The following is a 26191-nucleotide window of genomic DNA, read 5'->3' as shown; positions in this document are numbered from 1 at the left end:
TAAATAATCTCCCCTGAGATACACATACACAAATTTTTCACTTCAGGTGTCTAAAAGTAAATTGTAAGCTATTAATAATCCATCCTGGGCTTCCCTGGTGGCGCAGTGGTTGAGAATCTGCCTGCCAATGCAGGGGACACGGGTTCGAGCCGTGGTCTAGGAGGATCCCACATGCCACGGAGCAACTAAGCCCATGTGCCACAACTACTGAGCCTGCACTCTAGAGCCTGTGAGACACATCTACTGAGCCCGCATGCCACAAGTACTGAAGCTCACGCACCTAGAGCCCACGCTCTGCAACAAGAGAAGCCACCGCCACAAGAAGCCTGCGCACCACAACGAAGAGTAGCCCCTGCTGGCCGAAACTAGAGAAAGCCAGCACACAGCAACGTAGACCCAACGCAGCCAAAAATAAATAAATAAATAAATTAAAAAAAACAAAACCAAAAAACACCAACTTTTGGTTTTGTTGATATTCTTCTAGTGTACATTTGTTTCAATTTAATTGAATTTTTGCTCTTCATTATTTCTTTCCTTCTACTTTGGGTTTATTACTTTTTTTTAAGCTTCTTGAGATGAAAGCTTTGATCACTGATTTTTCAGCCTTTCTTTAAAAAAAATACATAAAAGCCTGTTTAAGCCTATCTATTCTCCTCTAAGCACAATTTTTTATATATTTTCATTATCATTACTTACCAAATATTTTTCAATTTCATGTGCAATTTCTTCTTTCATCCATGAGTTATTTAGAAATTCTTCTCAAATTCAACTTATATAAGCATTTTCTAGTTATCTTTTTATTATTGATTCTACTGTGGTTAGAGAACATACTTTATATTTCAATCCTCTGAAATTCATTGAGGTGAATTACAACTTAGCAAACGACCGATTTTTGTACAAGTTCTATAAGAATGAATATCCTGTAGTTTCCTATTTTGATTTTCTTATATACTCCACTTCTCTAGTATTATTCATCTCTATATTTTCTTTATTTATATCATAATTACTTAAAAGTCCATTATCTGCATCTCCCATAGGTCTGTTTCAATTGCCTTTTTTATATTTCTTAGTTTTGTTCATTTAATCTTGTTTCCTGATATACCTGGTGATTTCTGATTAAATAATGGACATTGTGGAGGAAAATTTGTAGCAACTCTAATGCTACCTTTCTCTAGAGTAGATTTACTTTTCTTCTGGTAGACAGTGTACTTGAAAATCACCTTGTACCACTTAAGGACACCACTTTTAGGTCTTTTGGGGGCTGGTCTTCATCTGAATTTCCCTTACTCCCAAGGTATAGCCTTTCTGGCGTCACAAATAAAAGCCTGGAGTGTTTATAGGGCCCCTCCAATTTGTTTGACTTCCAGGTTTGGGGCCATCACACTAAAGAACTAGGGATAGGAAAAGTCGAGTGGTAGTTAAAAGAGGAGGTAGATTTGTGAATCAGTAATAGAAAATGAACATAAAAATGGCCTCTTTGCAATATTGTATCTTCTTGCAAAGTTCTAGTATTTGGTAATTCTGGTGTATCTGTAATTAACACCCTCTCTCTGCCTCTGCCTCTTTCAGTAGCAAATTTGGCTAACCAGCCTCTGGGACAAAGCACTGACAAGGCCAGCTTCTGAACAAGGAAAAAGTAAACAAGAAGATGAGACCAGGAATAACTAGGAAGGATTAGGGACATAAGTCATAAGGATGTATTAAAGACTACACTCACAGTTCTGTCATGGTATAGGAGCTCAGTAAAAATTTATCAGGTGGAAGGATGCATGGATGTATGAATGGTTGATGTGAGTAGTATATTCAGAAATTGGTCTAATATGTTAAATTTACATTATAGAAGGAACAAGGGATAAGGTTGCTTATCCTAACAATAGGATAATGTTATCCCCCCCCCCCACTGGGGTGGGGGGGGCAGTATAGGGGTAGGAGAGTGGAAGGTACAAACTACTGGGTGTAAGATAGGCTACAAGGATGCACTATACAACACAGGGAATAGAGCCAATATATTGTAATAACTGTAAATGGAAAGTAACCTTTAAAAATTATATTAAAAAAAGTAAAAATAAATTTTTAAAACTTTAGGTACTTGGTCCATGTTTTACAAAATATTTAATTTCAATATATGTGTCAATTTTGCTAACCAAAAATTTTCCATAAGAAAAAAAAATTTCTAAATAAAAATGGATACAGGAACAATAAACTTAGAAACTACACTGTTGAAAGATGATTGTTATACTTTTGTTTATTATACAGACATGTAATTTATAAGGTTATGATTGTCAAATAATGAATTGAATTAAATTATGTCGATCTTAAAACTGTACATATCTAGTATTTTCAACCTTTATTTTCTACTTCATTTTTATTTCATTCTGTAACTCTTAAGTGTCAAAAATGGTAAGGAAAGTTACTATGACAAACCAATAAAAATAAATAAACTACTATACTAAAGCTGATATAGCTTATGTCACCAGCTCAGACCTTTACAATCTTAAAAATTTTGAGGACTCCAAAGGGTTTTTACATAGGTTATATCTATCTATATTTACTGCACTACAAGTCAAAACTGGAAACTTTAAAAATATATAGTAATTTAAAAAATAATGAACTCATTATATGTTAACACTGAAAACCATATTTTTATGAAAAAATAACTATCTTTCCCTAAAAAAAAATTAGAGAGAAAAGGAGCTCTGTTTTACATTTTTACAAATCTCTTTAATGTACGGCTTAATAAAAGAGAACTAGATATCTGCTTCAGCATTCTATCTGTTACAATGGGTCGTTCTGGTTGAAGCATGTGAAGAAAATCTACCCTCACATAGACACATAATTGGAAAAAGGAATCATTTAATAGCCTTTTCAGATAATTGTGGACGATATTCTCCTTTGGTTCTAATCAAAAGTCAGTAAGTGATAATTTCTTAAAGGTTAATTGCAACATGGACTCTATAACCATATCAATGAATGTTTCATACTGTATTACATTCTTACACTTTGAATGGATCTTTTACCCATGCATGATTTTATTATTCCACACATCAGTCATTTAAAAAATATAAGTTATGCAGGTCTACAAAATACTGACACATTCCATTAAATAATATAAATATATTTTTGTTAATATCAACATCAACGTTATCAGAAAAGCATTTAAGTACTAGGAAGTTATCGAGCTTAAGATGGTGAGTACACTACAAGTTTTCCAAAATTCTAATTTTTACCGGAAAGCTTTAATTTTACCATTGGCAACAAATACTGTCAAGCTGTTTTTCTTGAAGGAACAGGTTTACTTCATTCATCTTTACTTATGAAATGTCTACAAAATGCCTACGTCTAAAAAGGCTATAGTTTGAATGTTTTTCTTTCAAGTAAAAATAGTATTACATGACACAAGTGTCTAGTTCAGTTAACAATTCAAACTACTGCATGAGTACGTTTCCTTGAGACAACCATCACATTTCCATACGCTGCAGAAATGTTTTATACATACTTCCCATTTTGTCACTCAAGATATTAAAAAGACAGATTCTCAAAGGTTGAGATTTAATTAAATTAATAATGTTTACTTCACCATCATGGACACTAAGTGAAACTGGTTTTGGTTTTTGTTTCTAAGACTGAATGTATGGTGAGGAAGAACTCAATGACTACTAGTATAGTTTGATGCTACTGCTTTAATTTATGCTAAGGCACCAGTTAATTTTACCCACCATTGCTTCTGCATCAGCAGTGCAAATATCAACCCGGTGCAAAAGGCAAATAACATTTTGGTACTATGTGAAAATAGTTTTGACATTATGGACTGCCAGCGCAGGACACTAAGAGTCACTGATTTAGGTAATTCAAGAAATGTAGAAACTTCACAGACTAGGAAATATTTGACTGTGCTTCTCAAAAAAGAAATTCATAGTTACTAGCTTCATACCTTCCTGCTATTTATAAGGCAACAGTGAAGATTCAAGGGCATTCTAAAATAATTACATGCTACCAGAAATAAAAAATGAAACAAGCCTCTGAAAGATGTTAAATTTGGTCAAGTGCTTAATTCCAACAAAGAAAAGAAAGACTTTATATAGCAAAGAGCTCAAAATCTTCTATTTGGGTCAAAACTGCTTAGGATTAGATTACACATACTGCACATTATTATTTATGTCTTACCTTAGCTCTAGAGGAACTGACATTTTCCATACTTTCAATGCTGCAGATACAGTTCTGTGAAACTTTCCGGCAAGCCACTCTGATATAGTCCCAGAAGCTACGAGGACTTTCATAACCAAACCAGGTTACTTGACCTTCAGGAGACAAATTGTAATACAAAATAAAACTAGACTAGAAATTCAAAATGCAAGAACAATAAAACTCTGAGAAATAAATGTCAGTAGAGTGTGCGATTGTGGAAAGGGCACCCGGGGTCAAAAAGCCTTAAGTCTGGTCCCGTTCTACCTTTACCTAGTTGTGTTACTTTGGGCAATTTATTTAATGTATCTGGATCATAGTTTTCTCAACAATAAAATTAAATTAAATGAAGCAAAAAGGGTCTAGACGCTAAAAAATCTCTTATAGGTTAATATCCTGTTATTCTAACACAGTCTTTCAGAGAGCACGCAGGTATGCCTCCTCGTGGTTCTAGTTAAGCATTAATTTAAATGTCACCAGTTGCATCCTAAAGCTTCCTCTTCTTGGAATAACAGAAAAAAATTAAAAGGCAACACTTTTTCTCCTCTTCAGAGGGACACTTCAAAGAAATGAAACAATGTGTGGTCTGTAAGTACCTATAATCAGTGAGACTCCTACATTCACTAATCATTCCCACCCATTCACTACCATTCTACCCAAGCCTTCATCTAACTGTCATTCATCTGCTCTCTTCTAGTCACCAACCTGTGACAAGTCCTTCAGGCATTTACTATTCTAATCTTCCAGATTTGGGTAATTATGTATTGTTCAAGAACAAATGTTCTTTTGTGTGTATCTTATATTAGTATTAATATTTCTTTGCAGGACTTTGAGTAGTAGTAGGTCCAGGAGAACAATTTTTTACTCTGAATATTTTTAAATGGGACATGAGAGACATCTTAATATTTCTTCAGGTGTCTGGAATAATTATTCTTACCTAGGGAAGTTGTTCAATCTTAATGAAGAAAGATTAGCTTTTATATTTTAAAATCTCTGCTTCTTTGTTTTCAATTAATATTTATCTCAATCTTCTTTTCCCCAGTTACACGTTCTCTCTAAGCAACATCAAAAAGAGTTAAAGTGTTCTTGTCCACAAGCAGTATTTTAGGAACAATGCCTGAAATATTTGAGTGGTGTCCAACCATGGCAGCCCATAAGAATGACGGGGCTTCTTTTAAAAAGTACTCATGTCTGGGCTCCACCCAAACTAAATAATCAGAATCTTGCGGGGTGGGCCTACACACTGGTATTTTTTAAAAGATCCCCCTGGTATTTCTAATAGTATGGTTACTCAACCAACAGAAAGCTCACATATCATGATAGGTAACCCCTATTCATCATGCAGGACATTTCCAAGGGCTCCTCTTCTGGTAAGCCACGTGTGATCTCTGCAGTAAGTTACTCCTCCCTACGTGCTGGCGTATCACCCTGAGCTTACTTACCCTTATAATTATCTGCTTACTTGATTGTCTCACATATTAGGTGGTAAGATCACTAAGGCAAGGACTGTATCTTATTTGTCCTCAATTCTATCTCCAGCACTTGACACAGTGCTTGGCTCATAGCAGGCATTTAATAAATATTTACTAAACAAATCAACTGGTTAATCAGCACAAAACAAGATCTTAATAGCAATGCATATAGAAATTTGAATTTAAGAAATCTAATTAGTATCTTTTTACAGAAACAGCTCAATGACAAGCTGGTATCAAGATGTCTGCATGCTAGATCACAGATATCAAATATTCTGGACAAATACATTTAGCTTTGTCTACAAATAACTAAAACTACAAAAGCATCTAGAAATCTTTACTCAAACATCTATATAACTCAAATGTCTCCTTAATAATTAAATCTTACTACCAAAAAATAGAAATCTATAGGAATGTTTATAATCTTCCTTCTTTTTCTCAATCTCTCCCCATCACTTTTCTTTGCCCCCTCTCTTTTTAGTTAAAAAAAGTTCCTAGAACAGGATCTCAGTATAGTCTGTCTTTGGGGCAATTTTCATGTTATCAATTTGTTAGCCATTTGGAGAGGAAACACGATGCCTAATGGTAAGAATATGAGCTTTTGAGCCTGGTGGACCAGAATTATATCACTTTCTAGACGTGCAATCTTAAGCAAATGACTTAACTGCACTCTACCAATCTGAGTTTCTTCTATAAATTGACAATAATGGTGGTATCTACATGATAACACTGTTGTGAGGATTAAATAATGTATGTGCAGCAATTAGTACACAGCCTAATACAAATATTAACAATGATTACTACTGTTATTACTATTATCATACAAATAGTCAAGAGACCCAAGGTCCCCTTGCATTGCAAAGTGGGAATGAGATGCACAGTGAAGTTTTTCCCATAACTTGCTTAGAATCTAGAAAAATCTTTAAAATTTACTCCCTAATCCAACCTTTTACCATATCAACCATTCTAAATTTACCTCCCTAAAATCTAGTCTTGACTAATTTTCCTTGGCTTCTATTAATTGGGATTGTCCTGCAATTTAAAAATGAGGAATAGCTACCACACTTCCCTCAAGAAATGGAGTACCACACACTGCCAGGGACCTCAAAAGGAGAATCACAAGATTTCTCTGGTGACTTTATTTTAAATTTTCTCATGAGTTTGACATGGCTGAGGAAATTAATTTATGAGAAGTTTCAAAGTAGAGCTGTTGAAAACCAAAAGAATATAACAAAGCCCCCTTTTGGAGGAGAGGAAACAAAGATATAGAGAAACTAAATATCTAGGCTTAGGTTAAACAGAGAAGGAATGGGCGCTAAATCCTTAGGATTCCTGCTATGTGTAGGATATGCTGTCTACAAGACTTTCACCCAAGAGATAATGACAAGATTTCCTAGCTAACAAACTGAGAAACTAAACAATTAGCAAAATGACATGTTGCCATGACTTGCAGGGCCTTAAGTATACCAGTAGTATCTTCACAACACTGCTACCTACTCAACAAACGAGATGAGAAGATGACTTGGCTTGATTCTGCCTTCCCTTCTCTTTCATGTGCATCATTTCCAAAATGAAGTTTTTAAATCAAGACCCTGAATTTTTCACATTCAGAAGGATGTGGGTTAAGAGAAGGTGGAGTCCCTTGTTAGAACCTCCAAATGAACTCTCATGTAAATTGTTCATGTATCCTAGGGTTTTATTTAAATAATTAAATAATTTCTGCATCTATGAAAAAGGTTGAAGTTAATTAAAAATAACAGAAGTGTTCAACTGGTTATTTGAGATATTATTACTTGAACATCACTTTTACTTAAACACAGACTAACTGCTAGCAAAAGATGTACTTGGGCTATTAGTCTGCAACCAATATTCAACAGGAAAATTAAAAAACAAAGCTACAGGCTGATCATGCCTTTAAAAATAATTATTGAGGTAATAAATAATCACTCCAAAGATATTCTCATTTCCTTTAAAAAGAACCACAAAAGCAAATCACATAGCAAGAAACTGACTAGCCTACATTTTGAAGAAATTTTATTCAGGAGAAGAATTATGCTGTCACTAACAATTCTCTTTTTAATGTTGCTGACAAGTGTAAGTGTATAAAGTGCTTTCAATTTTACATGTTTTTAGTAGTTGACTTTTTACCAAAGACAAAGTTAAACAAGCTTTTCAAAACTTATTCCCAACCCATCAATCCAACTCTAATTCATTTTAGGGCACAGAAATAAATGGTGAAAGTTTGCTAGACTAAAAGGAGATCTGCTACTAACTAGCCATGTGATGTCTTTCCCACTAAACTGCCTCATTTTCAGCAACTTAAAATGGCCTGTGATCTCTAAGATCCAATGTTATTCTAAAATTACTCTTCTACATTATTTAACTTAGACACCTAACTTAATATTACTTTAGATACCTACCTTAATATTATTTAAGGTATCTAACTTAAATAATACAGTCACATCATGCAATATACTCGCGTTTTGCTTTTATCTTATTTTATGGCAAGATGAGACCTTCTAAAAACAAGAACTAAACTTTCCAAAGTGGTTCTCTATTTAGTAGTGGCTAATGACACATCATCTTTTGATAATATAAAATATAAATGAATCTGTTAAGTGACTTCCTTTCTCCACCCTTTGTATTAGTACTTCGCTATGTAAAGAGCCAGTGTAAGACTGGTCTCACAAGCTGAAGTTTTGTTAGTGCTACAATATATCACCTAGATGATAACAACAAAGTCTATTACCTTGGAGCTGCTATTCATCTAGACAAGCAATAAAAGACAGTCCCATTTTAATTTTAATAAACTACTCTGATATTGCAAAAGTTTCAGATACTTGAAACTGGTTACTTATGGATTTATTGTTGCCAATATATTAATATTTCAGTATTTAACTTTTCACTGTAAATTTTATAGCAGCAATCCTAAATTTCTTACTGCTAATTTATGAAAATTAGTTTAATATTTTCTACTATCTTTTTACTGAATAGAGAAAATTCCCATTTCAACAAAAGGTCAGAATCTTTTCCTTTTAAAAAAGTACTACTATTAGTTGAAGCTTATACTTATTAGATCACCCAGCTTTGAAAGTAAAATTACGACCTTGATTAATTTTCCAGATAAAGTCTCATGTTAATGTTTTAAAAAAAAGAACAAATATAAACACTTTTAAAAAAAACTTTAATTACACTTTCAGCTGATCTGAAGAAGTCTGAGTCTAGATTAGATACTCAACTGTACTTATACTGCTAGCTCTGTATGTTACAAGATGCCTCAAGTAAATCATTTAGCGACTATGAATCACAGTCACTAATCTATAAAATGTAATTACTACCCTTTGGTACTGACAATTAATGTCTTGTTCACTGGTAAGGAATTTATCACAAACAAGCATCTCAAGTATGTATCTATACCATAAAAATTAAGTCAATTCTTAATCTTCCAAAACAAAAAAAACTTAAGATAACCAGGTTCACCCAAAATCTGAAAACTGAATTTTACTTAATAGGCTTTTTTATCCCAGTAATTTTACCATCTTTCTAAGCAGAGTACAAAGGTTTTGTTTTTTTCTTCCACCAGCATTTTTTAACATAAAGCTTAGAATACCAGTAGACTGAACTGGAGTACCGAGGGCTGACGTCCACACAGAGAGCCACGCATAAATGTGTAGCCCTGAAGAAATCAAGCATAATGTGTTTCAGTAGTGATTAAGGTTATACATAGGGGACATTAAATTGTTTAAAGTGATTGTTTGTGGGGATCAGGGTTGAGGAAATGAGAAGACATTTGTTTTCTACTTTCTACCTTTCTTATTATAAGTAATCTTTAAAAATAATAACTATGTATTACTTTTCTAAGTGAAAAATATAATAAAAGGCTAGGTCATTAGCACAGAGGCCTAGCAGTGCTTTGCATACAACAGGAACTCAATAAAAAAGTTTTGAATAAGTGAATAAAGGCATATATTCTACCTGGAAGAAAGGAAACTAAGGAATATATTCCCACTAGTGGTTCAAGAACAGTGAAGCAGTTACTGTTGACAGCGCCCATGTATGTTTTACTGAGTAACTCTGGAAATTCACACAGCTGCCCTGAGACCCAGTTTGCATGTAATACAAATATTACTACACAGCACTTACAAAACTGACAAAATAACCAATAAGTCTTATATTATCATTATAATAAAATATAAATAACACAGAGATGCATGATTAATAAAATTGTGCTTAAAACCATGAAACTTAATAGAAATATAGAGGGGTCATGTAGGAGAAGGAGGAGAGCAAATGGATTATTATATTGTGTGGATTCACAAAAAGCTTTTAATTTAAAAATTAGCATAAAGCATAGTTCTGCCCTCTGGATTAACAAAAACAAAAATAGAAAGCTTTGCAAAACCCATGCAATGTACTAAGAAAGATCACTTAACTGATACAGCCCTCCCCAGTAAGTCAATTCCATGCTCCCGCGCAGCTCAGTGGCGGGAGGCATCACCAGCATAGAGTACCTTGAAGAGGTATTTGGAGATGAGCCAGCCATCGGCAACTTTGGGAAATCTCTTTAAAAAAAATAAACAACAACAACAACACACAGATATTTAAGAAACCTGACATCAAGTTTACAATAGCAAGCTGAACGGCCCCAATAAGATGGCTACACATAATCTTGATGCAGTAAACACCACTTTTACCTAATAAATAAAATGAACTCAGTTAAGATGAATTGAGCTCATGCTCTACTCAGCACGGAAATCAAGCTGGTCCCTTGTAGCCTATTCTGTTGGAGAGGCTAGGATGTCTTTAAGTCACAGAAATAAATGAGAAGCTATTTTTCCCTGTCTACTTTCACCTCCATTATTCTTACCCAAACATAAAGAAGCCTGACTGAATTTGCTAGCTTTGCACCTCAGAATTCATATAATTGGTTAGAAAAATTACTCACTTATTGAACTATATGGCTTAGAAAGGTTTCAACTTTAAAAATAAATATACCTTTTTTACTGTTAACTTTTCTGAAAGTTATAAAATTCATTTTGAAGAGTAGTTCTTTCTTTTTTTGGTCTAACCAGAGTTAAAGTTTGTATGGTTTTTTTTTTTTCAGAATTATGAGAACAGCACTTAAATATCTAGTAAAATGTTCTTCAGTTTAACCAATGTTGACTAAATGCCTACTTCATGCAAAATACTGTTTTTTCCTACAGCTTCCAATTATTGTTTAACAATCACCATCTGGAAAAGTACTATAAATTCTTGCCTATGTTGTTTGGCAATTCCTATACAGGAAAACTCCAAAGCCAAATTTCTGAAGTCATATTCCCAACAGATGATATCTTTTTGTTTCATAAGCAAACACTGAAATCTCCAATAGGACATGGTTCCACACCTTTCCAAATACTTAGACCTTTTATGAAACTAAACAAAAACCAACCAACCAAACACAGTCAGTAGTGTTAAAAAAGTGAAAGGAAGGAGATATATATAGTTGTGCTATTGGTCACTTCTATGTCTCTACTATTCACCTCTATCCTCCTATGTCCATTTGTATCACTGTAAATGAATATTAAATTTGGAAACACATATCCAAAAGGATCTATAACCAGAAGGTACCCTAGTTGAAGCCCATGTTAAAACATAATGCTCTTTCTACAACTACAACAAACAAAATGAAAATCTCTCTGCATTAAATGTAAATCAGAACAGAATGCTTTTCATTGAAAATATTAAGAATACCAATTCTTAATGTTTAAACCATATTTACTAGCTCTGCCTTGAAAGTAATGTATCTTATTTGTAGTCATTTACGTAATCAAAAAGTTATCAAAGTAAAAACAATTTCCAGGAAAACCGTACTTAAAGTAATTTCACTTCAAAAAATGTATCAAGTAAAATGTATCATGTCCAGATTTATGTCATGGCTTAATCAATCCTTGGTACAAAATGGGAAACAACTACTGAATCTATTATGAAGCTCAATTTATAGTTTAGGGATTTTTTTAAGCTGTTAATATGTTAGCCTTTATGCCCTGGTTATGCATGTTATTTTGATCCTGGCTATAGGACACCATGTAAAAATTTTAACAATTAAAACATTTTCACTTATTTGTAGGCATTAATTGCTTTAATTATAATTTAATATCTCACTCTAGCTCAGTTATAAGCAACCAGAAGCATCCAGACCAAATGACAATCCACAAGATTCCAAATTATCTGTAGTCAAATTTCAACACCACTCTTGTTTTGTAGATGGGAAAGGAGAGGCCCAGAGAGAGCCTGCCTAGACCCAAGCACACCCCTGTTCCCTGCAGCCTCATACTGATCTACTCGTTGGCTACAGACAAGATCTGACAGATGGAGAGAATCAGTCAGCTGGCTTTTCTGGTTGGATATGAGTTCTCACTACAGCCTAAGAAATAGGAAAAATAATGGGGCAGTAAACATGCACTGTGAATGAGGTAAATATTTTTCATATAAAATTTAAAGCCTTAGTTTAGTTGCTCCCCAAAATATATATATAAATGAACGACAAAGCTTACATTATTTCAAAGTGGCTCAAGGAGTGCTTGTTAGTAGAAAACGTTCTCATTTGTAGTTGAAATTAAAACTTTTGTTAAAGTATACAATATTAAATATTTATAACATAAAATACATATAATATCACATATAAAATATAGGTATATTAATATATAAAATACATAAAATTTATTTACATATTTAAAATATATAATGTTAAGACAGTTGAGACAAGACCAAATAAACTGAAAGTGTTTTGTTCAAGAACAAAATTCACTGAAATGTACCATTATAATTATATAATATATTGTGATATTAGGTGTTAAGTTTCTGAAATTTCAGCCAAAAGAAGAATCTACTCAGAAATAGATATGCGGGGACTTTGCTGGTGGTCCAGTGGGTAAGACTCCACGCTCCCAATGCAAGGGGCCTGGGTTCAATCCCTGGTTGGGGAACTAGATCCCACATGCATGCCACAACTAAGAAGTCCACAAGCCACAACTAAAGATCCTGCATGCAACGATCCCACACACCGCAACACCCAGCACAGCCAAAATAAATAAATAAATAAATATTTTTTAAAAAAAAGAAATAGATATGCAATAAAAGAATGCTTAATCATACTGAAGATACCGTGTTTTCTGACTCAAAAAGTATATACTTTTCAAAAACAAATAAATGAAAGTAAATCAACTTTATAATCTTTGTATTAAGGTGGAAAATGGCCATCATACAGAAAAGATTACTGACCATGGCTTTAAACACATGAATCAGCCTTGGTGATAAGACTGAATATAATTCTAATCCATAAATATGATACTTATTCTTCCATTTTTTCATGTTAGCCCTTGTTACAACTTCAGCTTTCTAATTATTTTGATTTCTTTGACGACTGTGCTACATTATCATGATTGATAAAATTTGACAACTATGTAGAAGGTGAGCCTTTTGCCTTTGCTGTACTTGGTCTAATTTTCTTTCTCTCTGTGTATATACTCTGCTAATAAGGCTACAGGTAGATGACTTTATTTTTATGTGATTCAAGATGGATTCCTGAAAAGATCCCTAGATGGACTGAGTTGTAAACTGATTGCTATTTATAAGGCAAATAACAAAACTGATTATAAATGATCAAATAGTAAGTCAGAATTTTCACAAGTTTTCTTTTTAAACTGGCAATACCAGATAGCATATAGTCTCTTCTGTCATTGATAATAATAATGTGCAAGTTCTTATTGTTTGACATTTTGAATCTTCAACCATGTATTTATATTAAGAGAAAAATCATTCAGTGAAGCAATATTTACAACTGCAATATGCACTGTAATTAAGCTAACAAGGAAACAATATTATCTTCTTTTCTATGTAGCCATTTTCCATTTTTTAATAGCTTCTGAAATTAAAATTTAATATTATATATGACTTATCTTAAACTTTTTAAAAGTTTACTTTAAAATGCCATTTACAGGTAGATGCTAGGTACATTAGAAAAAGTATTTGGCTATTTGATTCAACAATTTTTAAAAACTGAGCACCAAAATCATGCAAATATTTTACATTTGAAAAGTCATAGTGACTTGAAAGAAAAGGAATGTACAAAGAATAAAAATATTAGATTATATGCATCAACAACTCATTGAGATTAGAAAATCAGAAAGGTGTAGGAACTGAAATTATGATGTTCTCCAAAGATGAATTAAAGTACATTATATTGTGCAATATTTTCCATGTTCTATAAAATGAGAAATATTTACTTCCTTTAAATGAGCAATATTTGAGCATTAAAAGTGATCAAAACTGTTGCTGAAATTATGTAACAAAAAATTTTCTCAAGAAAACAACTTTCCATTACTGAAAATAAACAAACTATGATTTGATTATTACAAGTACTGTAAGTTGCTCTATGCTAATTTGCAAAAATCATAAGGTCAAACTGGAAATGTCCCATTATTCTTCTGGCAGAAACTCAAAGGGCTACAAACACAGATAAACAAACATAAACTACCATCAGAGACCATCAATTCCTGCTAAATCCAAGAATTTGGATTACCTGGTAGAATCATAAATTGTTTTAACTCTCTCATATATTAAAAAAAAACACTAAAAATATCCTAGGCAATTTTATCAATAGTAGCTATTATTTAATTAATCTTTTCATAATACTTTCTTTCTATGTATTACTCCCTCTCAGAAGCCAAATCTAAATTGGAATTCTTTAAGTTGAAGGGGTTTTGAAAGTGAAGTTCATGTAAAGTAAACTTGAAAAATTCTCCAGGGATAACAAAGTTTAAAACCATCAATAAATCTCTCCTTCTATAAATAAGAAAATATTTAAATTTGGAGGTTAAAATGACTCCTTGAAAATTATGGTTTGGTTACAAAATATAAAAACTGTTTAGTCTATATCTCCTAATAAGTACAAATATTTGAGATACTTTTCTTGCTCTTCACCCAAAAATGCCTACAACAAATACAGTTATTAAGAGTACTATGACAATCACATAGCTCCAAAAAGAAGCAAATAACCAAGTATGTGGGAATAGTCTGTTTTAGAATTTTAGACATTCAAAACCATATAAAGTATTATGAAACTAAGATAAGAAAAATATTTCAGACGTTTCAAAACAGAAATAAACTCTCAAATGAAAAATAAGAGTAAAATAATAAACTACCAATAATAATCACGTAAGAAGACTAATATCAAGGGAGAAAAAGGTCACTGATCAAAATGGGTTATATAAAAACTAGTTCCACATGATGTAAATAATTAGTTCTTTTCTATTCTAGAAAAATTAAAAGAACTCCACAAAAGAAGCAGGCAAAGGTCATAATCAAAATATTAGGAAAAAAGATTAATAAACATGAACTTACATTCAATCTCATTTGTAAATAAAAACAAATTAAAATAACAGAATGTTTTATATATTTCATATTAATAGAAGACCAAAAAAAGATGTTTTCCCCTTACCAAATTAAAACTTAAAAATATTAATATAATAATATAATGAGGATATGAGAAAAATAACCACATATATTACTGTTGGTACAACCTTTCTGATAGACAATATAGCAACATATATTAAATATAACATAGCACATATATCATAATGTGCATACCCTTTAATTTCAGTAATTACAGTTCTAAGAATTCATTAGCTATTATCATTAATATAAAATAATTTTAAAGAAATTAGAAAACTATGCAAAAAATTTTTTCAGTGATATATGACAGCATGTTTATGAAAGGGAAATTTGGTAAAAAACTTTGGTAAGTAAAAAGGATATAAATTATGGTTCATTCATACAATGGAATATTATATATTTGTTTAAAAATGAAATGGAAATATACACAGGGGAATAGAAAACAGATGCTCAAAAACTTGTACATGAATGTTACAACAGTACTAGTTATAAGATAAAAAATGGAAACAATCTAAATGTCCATTAAATGATTAATGGAGGGACATCCCTGGTGGCTCAGTGGTTAAGAATCCGCCTGCCAATGCAGGGGACACAGGTTTGATCCCTGGTCCGGGAAGATCCCACAAGCCGTGGAGCAACTGAGCCCGTGCTCCACAAGACAAGCCACTGCAATGTGAAGCCCGCGCACCGCAAGGAAGAGTAGGCCCCGCTCACCGCAACTAGGGAAAGCCTGCATGCAGCCACGAAGACCCAATGCAGCCAAAAATAAATAAATAATATTAATAATAAATTAATTAAAATGATTAATGGATACACAAAATGTGGTGTGTCTATATAACGAAATATTAGTCATAAAAAGGAATGAAGTACTGGTACCTGTACAACATGGACGAACCTTGAAAACATGCTAAATGAAAGAAGCCAAACATAAAAGCCACATATTTTATGATTTCATTTACATGAAATGTCTAGAATAAGTAAATCCATAAGGACCAAAAGTGTATTAGTGGCTTCCAGGAAATGGTGGGGAGGAGAGCAGAGGAAGTGACTGCTTAGTGGATATAGATTTTTTTTTTAAAGAAATTTAATTTTATTCTAAGAATTTGAAATAGAGGGATTTAATAAAAACTGGGCTTTATTTTCTTTTCCGTTTTATTTTATTTTTTTTTACTTTGGCTGCGCTGGGTCTTCGTTGCGGCGCGCTGGGTCTACGTTGTGGCGTGCAGGTTCTTCATTGCCGTGTGTGGGCTTCTCTGGTTGCGAAGCGCGGGCTCCAGAGCGCGAGGGCTCAGGAGTTGCGGAGTGCGGGCTTAGTCGCCCAGCAGCATGTGGGATCTTAGTTCCCCGACCAGGGATGAAACCCACGTCCCCTGAATGGTAAGGCGGTTTCTTAACCTCTGCACCACCAGGGAACTCCCTAGAGTTTCTTTTCAATGTAATGAAAATGTTCTGGAACTGACAGTAGTGATAGTTTTACAACACTGTGAATATACGAAAATCCAATGAATTGTACACTTTAAAGTAGTTAAAATGGTGAACTTTATGTTATGTGAATTTAATTTCAAGTCAAAATACTAATAAAACAAAATGAAATGGAAAAATATAGTATGGCCAATACTAAGGGCAAAATACAGGTCATAACAAAGAAAATACACATATTGTCTATGTATATACATTCATATGTATATACACAGATAATTTACATGACAGATATACAAAAAGTTGCCAGCTGCAATTATATCTGGTATTTCTGGAAGCTTTTATTAATACTTCCTATGGCTTTATATTTGAACTTCTTGTTATTTTTACATGGAGTAGGGGTAAGAGGGAAGGCAAAAAATGACTGGCAGTCCAAGAAGACAAAAAGTATATATATACAGAAAGGGGTTAAATTAAGGAATCATGCTAGAGCTTTATGATTTTCTTTCTTTCCTTCTTTTTTAAAAAACACAGTAGAACATTAACAAGAATGCAAAGTCAAGTAGTCTACATGGCCAGTATGGGACAAAATCTTAAAATGAAGAAAGAGGTTTTTCAAAAGGCATCAGAAAAACAAGAAATGATAAGGGCTATAAGCTTAGAAGTAAATAAAAGTTTAGGAATATGATTTTAATCAAAAAAGCTACATGAGGAACATGGAAATCTGAGTGACACAAATTTTTTCAGTTACCGTTTTTGTTTTAACCATACTTGCAGAGTATGGTTAAACAGAGACTAAAGCTCTCTGTTTTTAGAATCTACATAGTTGTTTATTTACTACCGAACCTTAAATTTACTATATTATATAGAGGTTAATTTTATTTCCTATACAATTTAAGACACTGAACCAAATTTACCATACTACATATAACCCTGGATGTTTCAAGAATTTTTTGAATATTATGATTTCCAGAGATACAAAATCTGCTGAAGGTTTCCTACATTTCCAAGTGTATAATGGAAGTACATTCCAAGTACAAAGTGGCCTTGTCCACTGTCTAAAAGCCAAACTTTGGTAACCTTCGGAGCCACTTTCTTATCTACTGTATCATGTTTTTTTGGCCTGAGTAGGTGGGTTTTATTGGGTGAGTTGTGTTCTTATGTTACAACAGAAACAATTCAAGTTTCATTTTGTGTGCACACCAAGAATCAAAAGTTGGAAAACCTTCAAAAATGAACAAAGAAAATTCAAAAGCCAAATGGATAGGTTTATCTTTACCCATTGTTTCTAAAAGTGTTATTACTACACTTCAAAAGGTGGCCTCATGGGGAGGTAACTGTTTATCATTTAAGTCAGGAAGAGCTTTGAGGTTCAAGCCAGTGTTCCTGAACAATGCTTAGGTATCATAACAGTTCAACTGGATTGGAGAAATTCTAAAATGTCAAGTCACAGGCGTTCTACCTTATTTTAAGAGTCTGAATCCAGATACTATCAGAGAAAAAAACAAAAACAAAAAACCCAAAAAAAACCAACCCAGAGTTTAGTACTCTGGGGATCAAGAAGTAGGAATTTCTCAGTTCTGTTTTCCAGCAAATATTCACTATGTGCCTACCATATCCCAGGCACTGTTATAGAAATGTGGGATACATCAAAGAACAAAACAGACAAAGATCTTTACCCTAACGAAGCTTACATTTTAGCAGAGGTAAAGGAATATAATAAACAATGATCATAATGAGTAAATCTCATAATATGTTAGAAGCTAAGACTTAAAAAAAAAGTAGGACAGGGGCTTCCCTGGTGATGTAGCAGTTAAGAATCCGCCTGCCAATGCAGGGGACATGGGTTCGAGCCCTGGCCTGGGAGGATCCCACATGCTGCGGAGCAACTGGGCCCGTGCGCCACAGCTGCTGAGCCTGCGCTCCAGAGCCCGTGCTCTGCAACAAGAGAAGCCACAACAAAGAGAAGCCCGCAGACCGCAATGAAGAGTAGGCCCTGCTCACCACAACCAGAGAAAGCCTGCACGCAGCAACAAAGACCCAACACAGCCAAAAATAAAAACAAATAAATTAATTAAAAAAAAAAGTAGGACAGGGAAAAGAGGTCAGGAGCGCTTGGGGTGAAAGGAGGAAAGGTGAGTTATAATTTAAAATATGCTGCTAAAGCAATTATACTGCAGTAAAGATGTTAAAAAAATAAAATAAAATAAAATATGCTGGAAGGATTTAGGCTTCAATGAGCAGTTTTGAAACAGATGGGGAGTTAACCATTTGGATATCTAGGAGAAGTGCAGTGGTGCTCTATGACAGCAATGTGTCTGGTATAGTCAAGAAAAAGGAAAAGACCCATGAGGCTAGAGCACACCAATTTAAAAACAAAAAAAGGATTCTCTGTACATAAGTATAATGGGGAAACAATATTTAGAATCAAGACAAACATCTAAACTGAATGTGAGTCAGCAAGCCCAATGTTAATAAGCATAATTAGCAGATTAATTCATAGGAAATTTGATATATTCAATAGTATCTCATTATATTTGGTCATTTTTTCTTCAATTAGTAGTGTATTGCTAATTGATGGGCTTTAGTCCTCTATGATACTCAGAAGATTTTTCATTTTAATCAGTTATTTTCCCTATAACCTTTATGAAATTCACTACTGTATCCCATCCCCACACCACCTAGCTGAAGTTTATAAGATTGTTTCTTTTTTTTTTTTTTTCAAGATTTTTTCTGACATATTTTTCTTAAACTGTCTGGTATACAATATACGACTATAATCAAAGTCACAGATGACATTTTAAAAAATGAAATTTTTGTATTTTTAGAAATCTGCTATATTTTATAAACATTTTAATGACTGTTAACTCTATGTGTAAATGACTGTTGAGATATTTTATACCACGACTTGTCCATTTTTGAGTTTCTTACCTTGACTAGTTTTTTGGTGAACTGGAATATTTCAAATGTTCTTTCTTCTAGAAAAGTGATATCCTTCTTGATATTTACATATATCTTGTGCTTAACATTGTTAAGGGAGATTAGAGTAATTTAATCAACAAAGAATTCAGTATGTTTGGGCAAGATTTATTTTTTTATTTTTTTATTTTTTACAAGAAGCAGACTTTATTTCATAGCATTTACCAAAGTAGCATCCAGAGATGGTGAATAGACATAAATATAACATTCTCCTAGCGTCCAGAGATGGTGAATAGACATAAATATAACATTTTCCTTGAAAATAAGTTTAACAAATTTTTAAAAAGAATGATTAACGAGTTTTTTTTAAATTGAAGTATAGTTGATTTACAATGTTGTGTTAATTTCTGCTGTACAGCAAAGTGATTCAGTTATACATACATACATTCTTTTTTTTAATATTCTTTTCTATCATGGTTTATCACAGGATATTGAATACAGTTCCCTGTGCTATGCAGTAGGACCTTGCTGTGTATCCACTGTGTATATAAAAGCTTACAACTGCTAACCCCAACCTCCCACTCCATTCCTCCCCAATCCCCCTCCCCCTTGGCAACCACAAGTCTGTTCTCTATGTCTGTGAGTCTGTTTCTGATTCATAGATAAGTTCATTTGTGTCATAGTTTAAATTCCACACATAAGTGATATCATATGGTATTTGTCTTTCTCTTTCTGACTTACTTCATTTAGTATGGTAATCTCTAGCTGCATCCATGTTGCTGCAAATGCCATTATGTCGTTCTTTTTTTTTTAATTTATTTTTATTTTTTATTTTTTTCAATCTCCCATAAAAAAGGAAATTTTAATTTTTATTTGAGTCACTTTTATGCCCCTTTCTTGTGTGGAGCCTTCCCTGACCCATCCAGGCAGAAAGGATTATTCATCTTTTTGCGCTACATCACGCTCATTAACACTTCTACTATGACTCAACGACACTAATATACATCATTATTTGTTAATGTATCCTCCCTTTGCCCTCCAAAACTGAGTTTCACGTGAAAGCATGCCTGATTAATCTTCGTATCCCATTCCCTAGCACAGGGCCTAGATGGACTGCTAAATAAGAGAATGAATGGGATAAAGAGAATAGGGTGTGTATGTGTGGAAAAGATTAGGGGAAAAGGGAAAAAAGAGGAAGGCATTCGTACAATGTCAAATTTAAAGCATCTGCTCCAGAAAAAGTATAGAGAACTCACACTATGACTCATTTCCAAAGCAGAGGAAAAGTGAGTTACATTTAGCCAAGAAACACGTGAAGGGCTGATGGTAAAGGGATTTTCCTTGGGGTTTCCTTCTACTGTGCTCTATGAAAAACTACTCAACTTCCTAAAGTAACTCGGGATCAAGGAGTGGTAATTTTAAGTATTACAATGAAAGAGTGGGATCCTCGCCATTTTAAAATGTTTTAATGGAAAGCGATAAAATTTGAGGGAGTTATAAATATATATTTTAACCTACAGTAAATTTACTGTTGGTATACAGTTCTATGATTTTTTTTAAATGCAAGCAGTCATGTGACCATGTCCGTAAGATACGTAACAGTTCCACCACCCAAAAAAACTCCTTCATGCTGACACTATATAATCAACACCCCCAAACTCTAACCCCTGATAACCACTGAACCTCTTCTCCAACACAATAGTTCAGCTTCTTCTAGAATGTCATATAAATGGAAGCATACAGTATCTAACCTTAAGAGTTTCACTTCTCTCACTTAGCATAATACATTTGAGATTCAAGCAGGTTGTTGTGTGTAGAAAGAAGTTTTTTCCTTTATCGCTCAGTTTGTCCATTGTGTGGATATATAACAGTTGGTTTATCTAGTCATCACATAAAGGACATTTGGGCTGTTTCCAGTTTTTAGTGATTATGAATAAGGCTGCTATGAACAGGTCTTTGTGTAAAGATAAGTTTCCATTTCTCTTGAGTAAAGGAGTGAGATTTCTGGGAAACTATTCTGCATTCCCACCAGTAACACATGAGAGTTCCAATTTCTCCACATCCCCACTAGAACTTGGTATAGGTGCGCAGTAGTGCCTGATTGTGGTTTTAACTGCACTTCCCAAGTGCCTAATGATATTGAGCTCCTTTTCATGTGTTTCCTTGCCTTCGTTCGTTCGTTCATTCATTCATTTATTTATTTATTTATTTATTTATGGCTGTGTTGGGTCTTCATTTCTGTGCGAGGGCTTTCTCCAGTTGTGGCAAGTGGGGGCCACTCTTCATCGCGGTGCGCGGGCCTCTCATTATCGCGGCCTCTCCCGTTGCGGAGCACAGGCTCCAGACGCGCAGGCTCAGTAATTGTGGCTCACGGGCCTAGTTGCTCCGCGGCATGTGGGATCTTCCCAGACCAGGGCTCGAACCCGTGACCCCTGCATTGGCAGGCAGATTCTCAGCCACTGCGCCACCAGGGAAGCCCACCATCGTTTATTTTCAGGGGTAAAGTATCTGTTCAAATCTTTTGCCCATTTTTATTTTTATTTTTTTAATATTTATTTATTTATTTATTTGGCTGTGCTGGGTCTTAGTTGCAGCACACGGGATCTTCATTGCTGCGTGCAGGATCCTCGTTGCAGCATGCTAACTCTTAGTTGTGCCATATGGGATCTAGTTCCCTGACCAGGGATTGAACCGAGGCCCCCTGCTTTGGGAGCTTGGAGTCTTAACCACCAGGGAAGTCCCCTTTTGCCCATTTTTAAATTGGGTTAGTTCTTTTCATATTACGTGTTTATAGTTCTTGGGATATCCTGGACACAAGCCCTTTGTCAAATATGTGATTCGCAACTATTTTCTCCCAGCCTATGGCTTGTCTTACTCTCTTAACAATGTCTTCTGGAGGACAAAAGTTATTAATTTTGATGAGGTCAACACTTCATTGTTTTTTGCTTTTATGGATCATGCTTCTATTGTTTTATCTAAAATCTGTTTGCCTAATTGAATGTAACAAAGATGTTTCATATTCTTAAGGTTTTTATACTTTTACATTTAGTCTATGATCCATTTTGAATTAATTCTTGTATGTGGTGTGACGTATGACTCATAGTTCACTTTTTGCATACAGTAATCCCATTGTTCCAGCACCATTTGTTGAAAAAGATTATCAATTCACCAATGAATTGTCTTTTCATCTTAGCCAAAACCAATCAAGCATATTTGTGTGCCTCTGTTTCTGGACTCTGTTCCATTCCACTGATCTATATGTAAAAGCTTTCACCAATAACACACTCTTTTAATCACTGTATCCTGACAGTCTTGAAATCAGAGAGCTTCAGTGTCCAACTTTGTTCTTCCCTTGTGAAATTGTTTTGCCTTTTCTACTTACTTTGTTTAGCCATTTATAGAATCTGCTTGATATCTACAAAAAAACCTGCTAAGATTATGAAAGTGCATTGAATCTATTGATCAATACAGACAGAACTGACATGTTAACAATGTTGAGTTTTAGAGGAATTATCTCGTCTAAAATGTCAATAGTACTAAGGTTGAGAAACCCTGCTGTAGACATCTGTAGATGCCTGCTACTGAATGTTTGTGTCTAACTGAATGTTTGTGTCTCCCCAATATTGAAACCTAATCCCCAATATGATGGTATTTGGAAGTGGGGCCTTGAGGAGGTTATCACATCATAAGCCCTCACGAATGGGATTAGGGCCTTATAAAAGAGACCAAGAAAGAGCCCTCACTCCTTCCACCATGTGAAGACACAGCAACTTTCTGTTGTTTATAAGCCATCCAGTCTATGGTATTCTGTTAATGTAATCCAAATGCACTATACCATTTAAGGAAGTTCTCTTCTCATACCTAGTTTATGGAGTAGTTGTATCATAAATTAATGTTTTTAGTCTGTTCATGAAATGAAATACATGAATTGATTTTCAAATACTGAAATGTCCTTGCATTCCAGGGCTTGATTTGTTAATATTTAATTGAGGATTCCAGTATCTATTTCCATGAGGGGTTGTGATATATAGTTTCCTTTCCTTGTAATATTTTGTCTAGTTTTGCATCAGGCTAATGCTGACCTCATAAGATGAAGTGGGAAATATTCTCTCCCTTCCTATTTTCTGGTAAAGATTGAGTGGGATTATTATTATTTCTTTAAGTTGTTGGTCACAATCAACAGTAAAACCATGTAGGCCTGGAGTTTCATTCGTTGGAAGGTTTTCAACTACCTATTCAATCTCTTTAATAGATATAGGACTAGTCAACTTATCTATTTCTTTGTAACTCTTGTTAGGATTTGTCTTTGAAGAAATTGGTCCATTTCATCCAAGTCAAATTTATGTTAAGAGCTGTTCATAGAATTTACTTATCCTTTGAATATAGGGTCTATAACGATATGTCCACTTTCCTTCCTGATACTGGTAATTTGCGTCTTCTCTTTTTCTTGGTCACTCTAACTAGAGGTTTATGAATTTTATTGATGTTTTAAAAAAAACCCAGCCTTTCACGTGATTGGTTTTATCTATTGTTTTTAATTTTATCAATTTCTGCTTTTATCTTTATTGTTTTATTCTTTCCACTTGCTTTGGGTTTAATTTTCTCATTTTTCTAGTTTCCTAAGGTGGAATCTTAGATTATTAACTTTAAACCTTTCTTCTTCTCTAATATAAGCTTTTAATGACTTAAATATCCCTCTAAGCACTGCTTTAACTGCATCCCATAAACTTTGATATGATGCATTTCATTTTTCATTCAGTTCAAAATACTTGCTAATTTTCCTTGAGACTTCCTCTTTGACCCATGAGTTACTTACAGTTTTTTTAAATTCCCAAATATTTGGTGATTTTTCAGATCTTTCTGTTCTTAATTTCTAGTTTAAGTCTGTTACAGTCAGAGAACATATTTTGAATGATTTTAATTCTTTTTTTCTTTTTTTTTATAGTAATTATACAGCTTTTTTTTTTTTAAATTTAATTTGTTTATTTTTGGCTGTGTTGGGTCTTCGTTTCTGTGCGAGAGCTTTCTCTAGTTGCGGCAAGCGGGGGCCACTCTTCATCGCGGTGCACAGGCCTCTCACTATCGTGGCCTCTATTGTTGCGGAGCACAGGCTCCAGATGCGCAGGCTCAGTAGTTGTGGCTCACAGGCCTAGTTGCTCCGCAGCATGTGGGATCTTCCCAGACCAGGGCTCGAACCCGTGTCCCCTGCATTAGCAGGCAGATTCTCAACCACTGTGCCACCAGGGAAGCCCGATTTTAATTCTTTTAAATGTGCTAAGGTTTGTGTTATGGCTCAGAATAAGATCTTTTTGAATGTCCCATTTGCCCTTGAAAAGAACATACAACCTGCTGTTACTGGGTGGAGTGTTTTATTAATGTCAATTAAGTCAGTTGGTTAATAATGCTGTTCAGATCTTTTATATTATTGATACCCTGTCTACTTGACCTACTGATTATTATGAGAAGAGTGCTGTAGTTGATAAGTACAACTGTGAATTTTTCTGTCTTTAATCTCCAGTCAGTTCTACCAGCTTTTGCTTTTTGAAGCTCTGTTTTATAAAAATATCTTTTTATATCTTTTACTTTTAAACTATCTGTATCACTATATTAAAGGTTTTTAAAAAAATTAACATTTTTTTTTATCCAAACAATCTCTTTTAATTGGTGTGTCTAGATGATTTATATTCAATGTAATTAATAATACAATTGGATTTAGGTCTACCATTTCATTGTTTTCCATTTATCCTTTTTTCCCCCTGCCTTCTTTGGATAATTTTAATATTTTCAGCATTCCATATTAATTTATCTATTGGATTTTTGCTGGATCTCTTAGCTGTTCTATAGTCATTGCTTTAGGGATTACAATGTAAAACCTAACCTTTGAGACTTTTGGGACAACATTAAATGCACCAACATTTGCATTATAGGGGTCCCAAAAGGAGAAGAGAAAGAGAATGGGCCTGAGAAAATATTTGAAGAGATTATAGCCAAAAACTTGCCTAACATGAGAAAGGAAACACTCAGGTCCAGGAAGTGCAGAGAGTCCCATACAGGATAAACCCAAGGAGGAACATGCCAGGACACATATTAATGAAACTGACAAAAATTAAACACAAAGAAAAATATTAAAAGCAACATGGGAAAAGCAACAAATAACATACAAGGGAATCCCCATAAAGTTAACAGCTTATTTTTCAGCAGAAACTCTGCAGGCCAGAAGGAAGTGGCACGCTATATTTAAAGTGATGAAAGGGAAAAACCTACAACCAAGAATACTCTACCCAGCAAGGTCTCATTCAGATTCGATAGAGAAATCAAAAGCTTTATAGACAAGCAAAAGCTAAGAGAATTCAGCACCACCAAACCAGCTTTAGAACAAATGCTAAAGGAACTTCTGTAGGCAGGAAAATAAAAAAAGAGGCCACAACTAGAAACAAGAAAATCACAAATGTGAAAGCTCACCAGTAAAGGCAGCCATACAGTAAAGGTAGGAAATTATCCACACACAAATATGATATCAAAACCAACAACCATGATAAGAGGAGAGTACAAATGCAGGAAATGGGAAATGCATTTGAAATTAAGGGACCAGCAACTTAAAACAACCTTGTATATATAGAGACTGCTATATCAAAACCTCACAGGAACTGCAAACCAAAAAACCACAATAGATACTTACACAAAAAAGAAAAACCCACCCAAACACAACACTAAAGACCATCATCAAATCACAAGAGGACAAAAAGAGGAACAGAAGAAAAAAA

General features: G+C 34.0%; 1 protein-coding gene across 7 annotated transcripts in view; it reads right to left on the bottom strand.

The window, feature by feature from the left end:
* RUNDC3B (RUN domain containing 3B) overlaps nucleotides 1-26191 on the bottom strand; it is a 152822-nt gene that overhangs the window by 80420 nt on the left and 46211 nt on the right. For 4 of the 7 annotated variants that reach the window (XM_082398483.1, XM_082398487.1, XM_082398482.1 and 1 more), the window contains exons 3-4: nucleotides 10166-10216; nucleotides 4165-4298 (exon numbers count right to left, since the gene is read on the bottom strand). In XM_082398483.1, coding sequence (XP_082254609.1) covers nucleotides 4165-4298; nucleotides 10166-10216 — 185 coding nt within the window. The remainder of the gene's footprint in view (nucleotides 1-4164; nucleotides 4299-10165; nucleotides 10217-26191) is intronic. The other 3 variants (XM_082398485.1, XM_082398488.1, XM_082398484.1) reach the window with 1 other exon arrangement.

The sequence above is a fragment of the Balaenoptera borealis genome (assembly GCF_965194805.1).
Source record: "Balaenoptera borealis genome assembly, chromosome: 7".
Lineage (NCBI taxonomy): Eukaryota > Metazoa > Chordata > Mammalia > Artiodactyla > Balaenopteridae > Balaenoptera > Balaenoptera borealis.
Note: the sequence above shows the minus strand (reverse complement) of the source record. Positions and strands in the feature narration are given on the sequence as shown.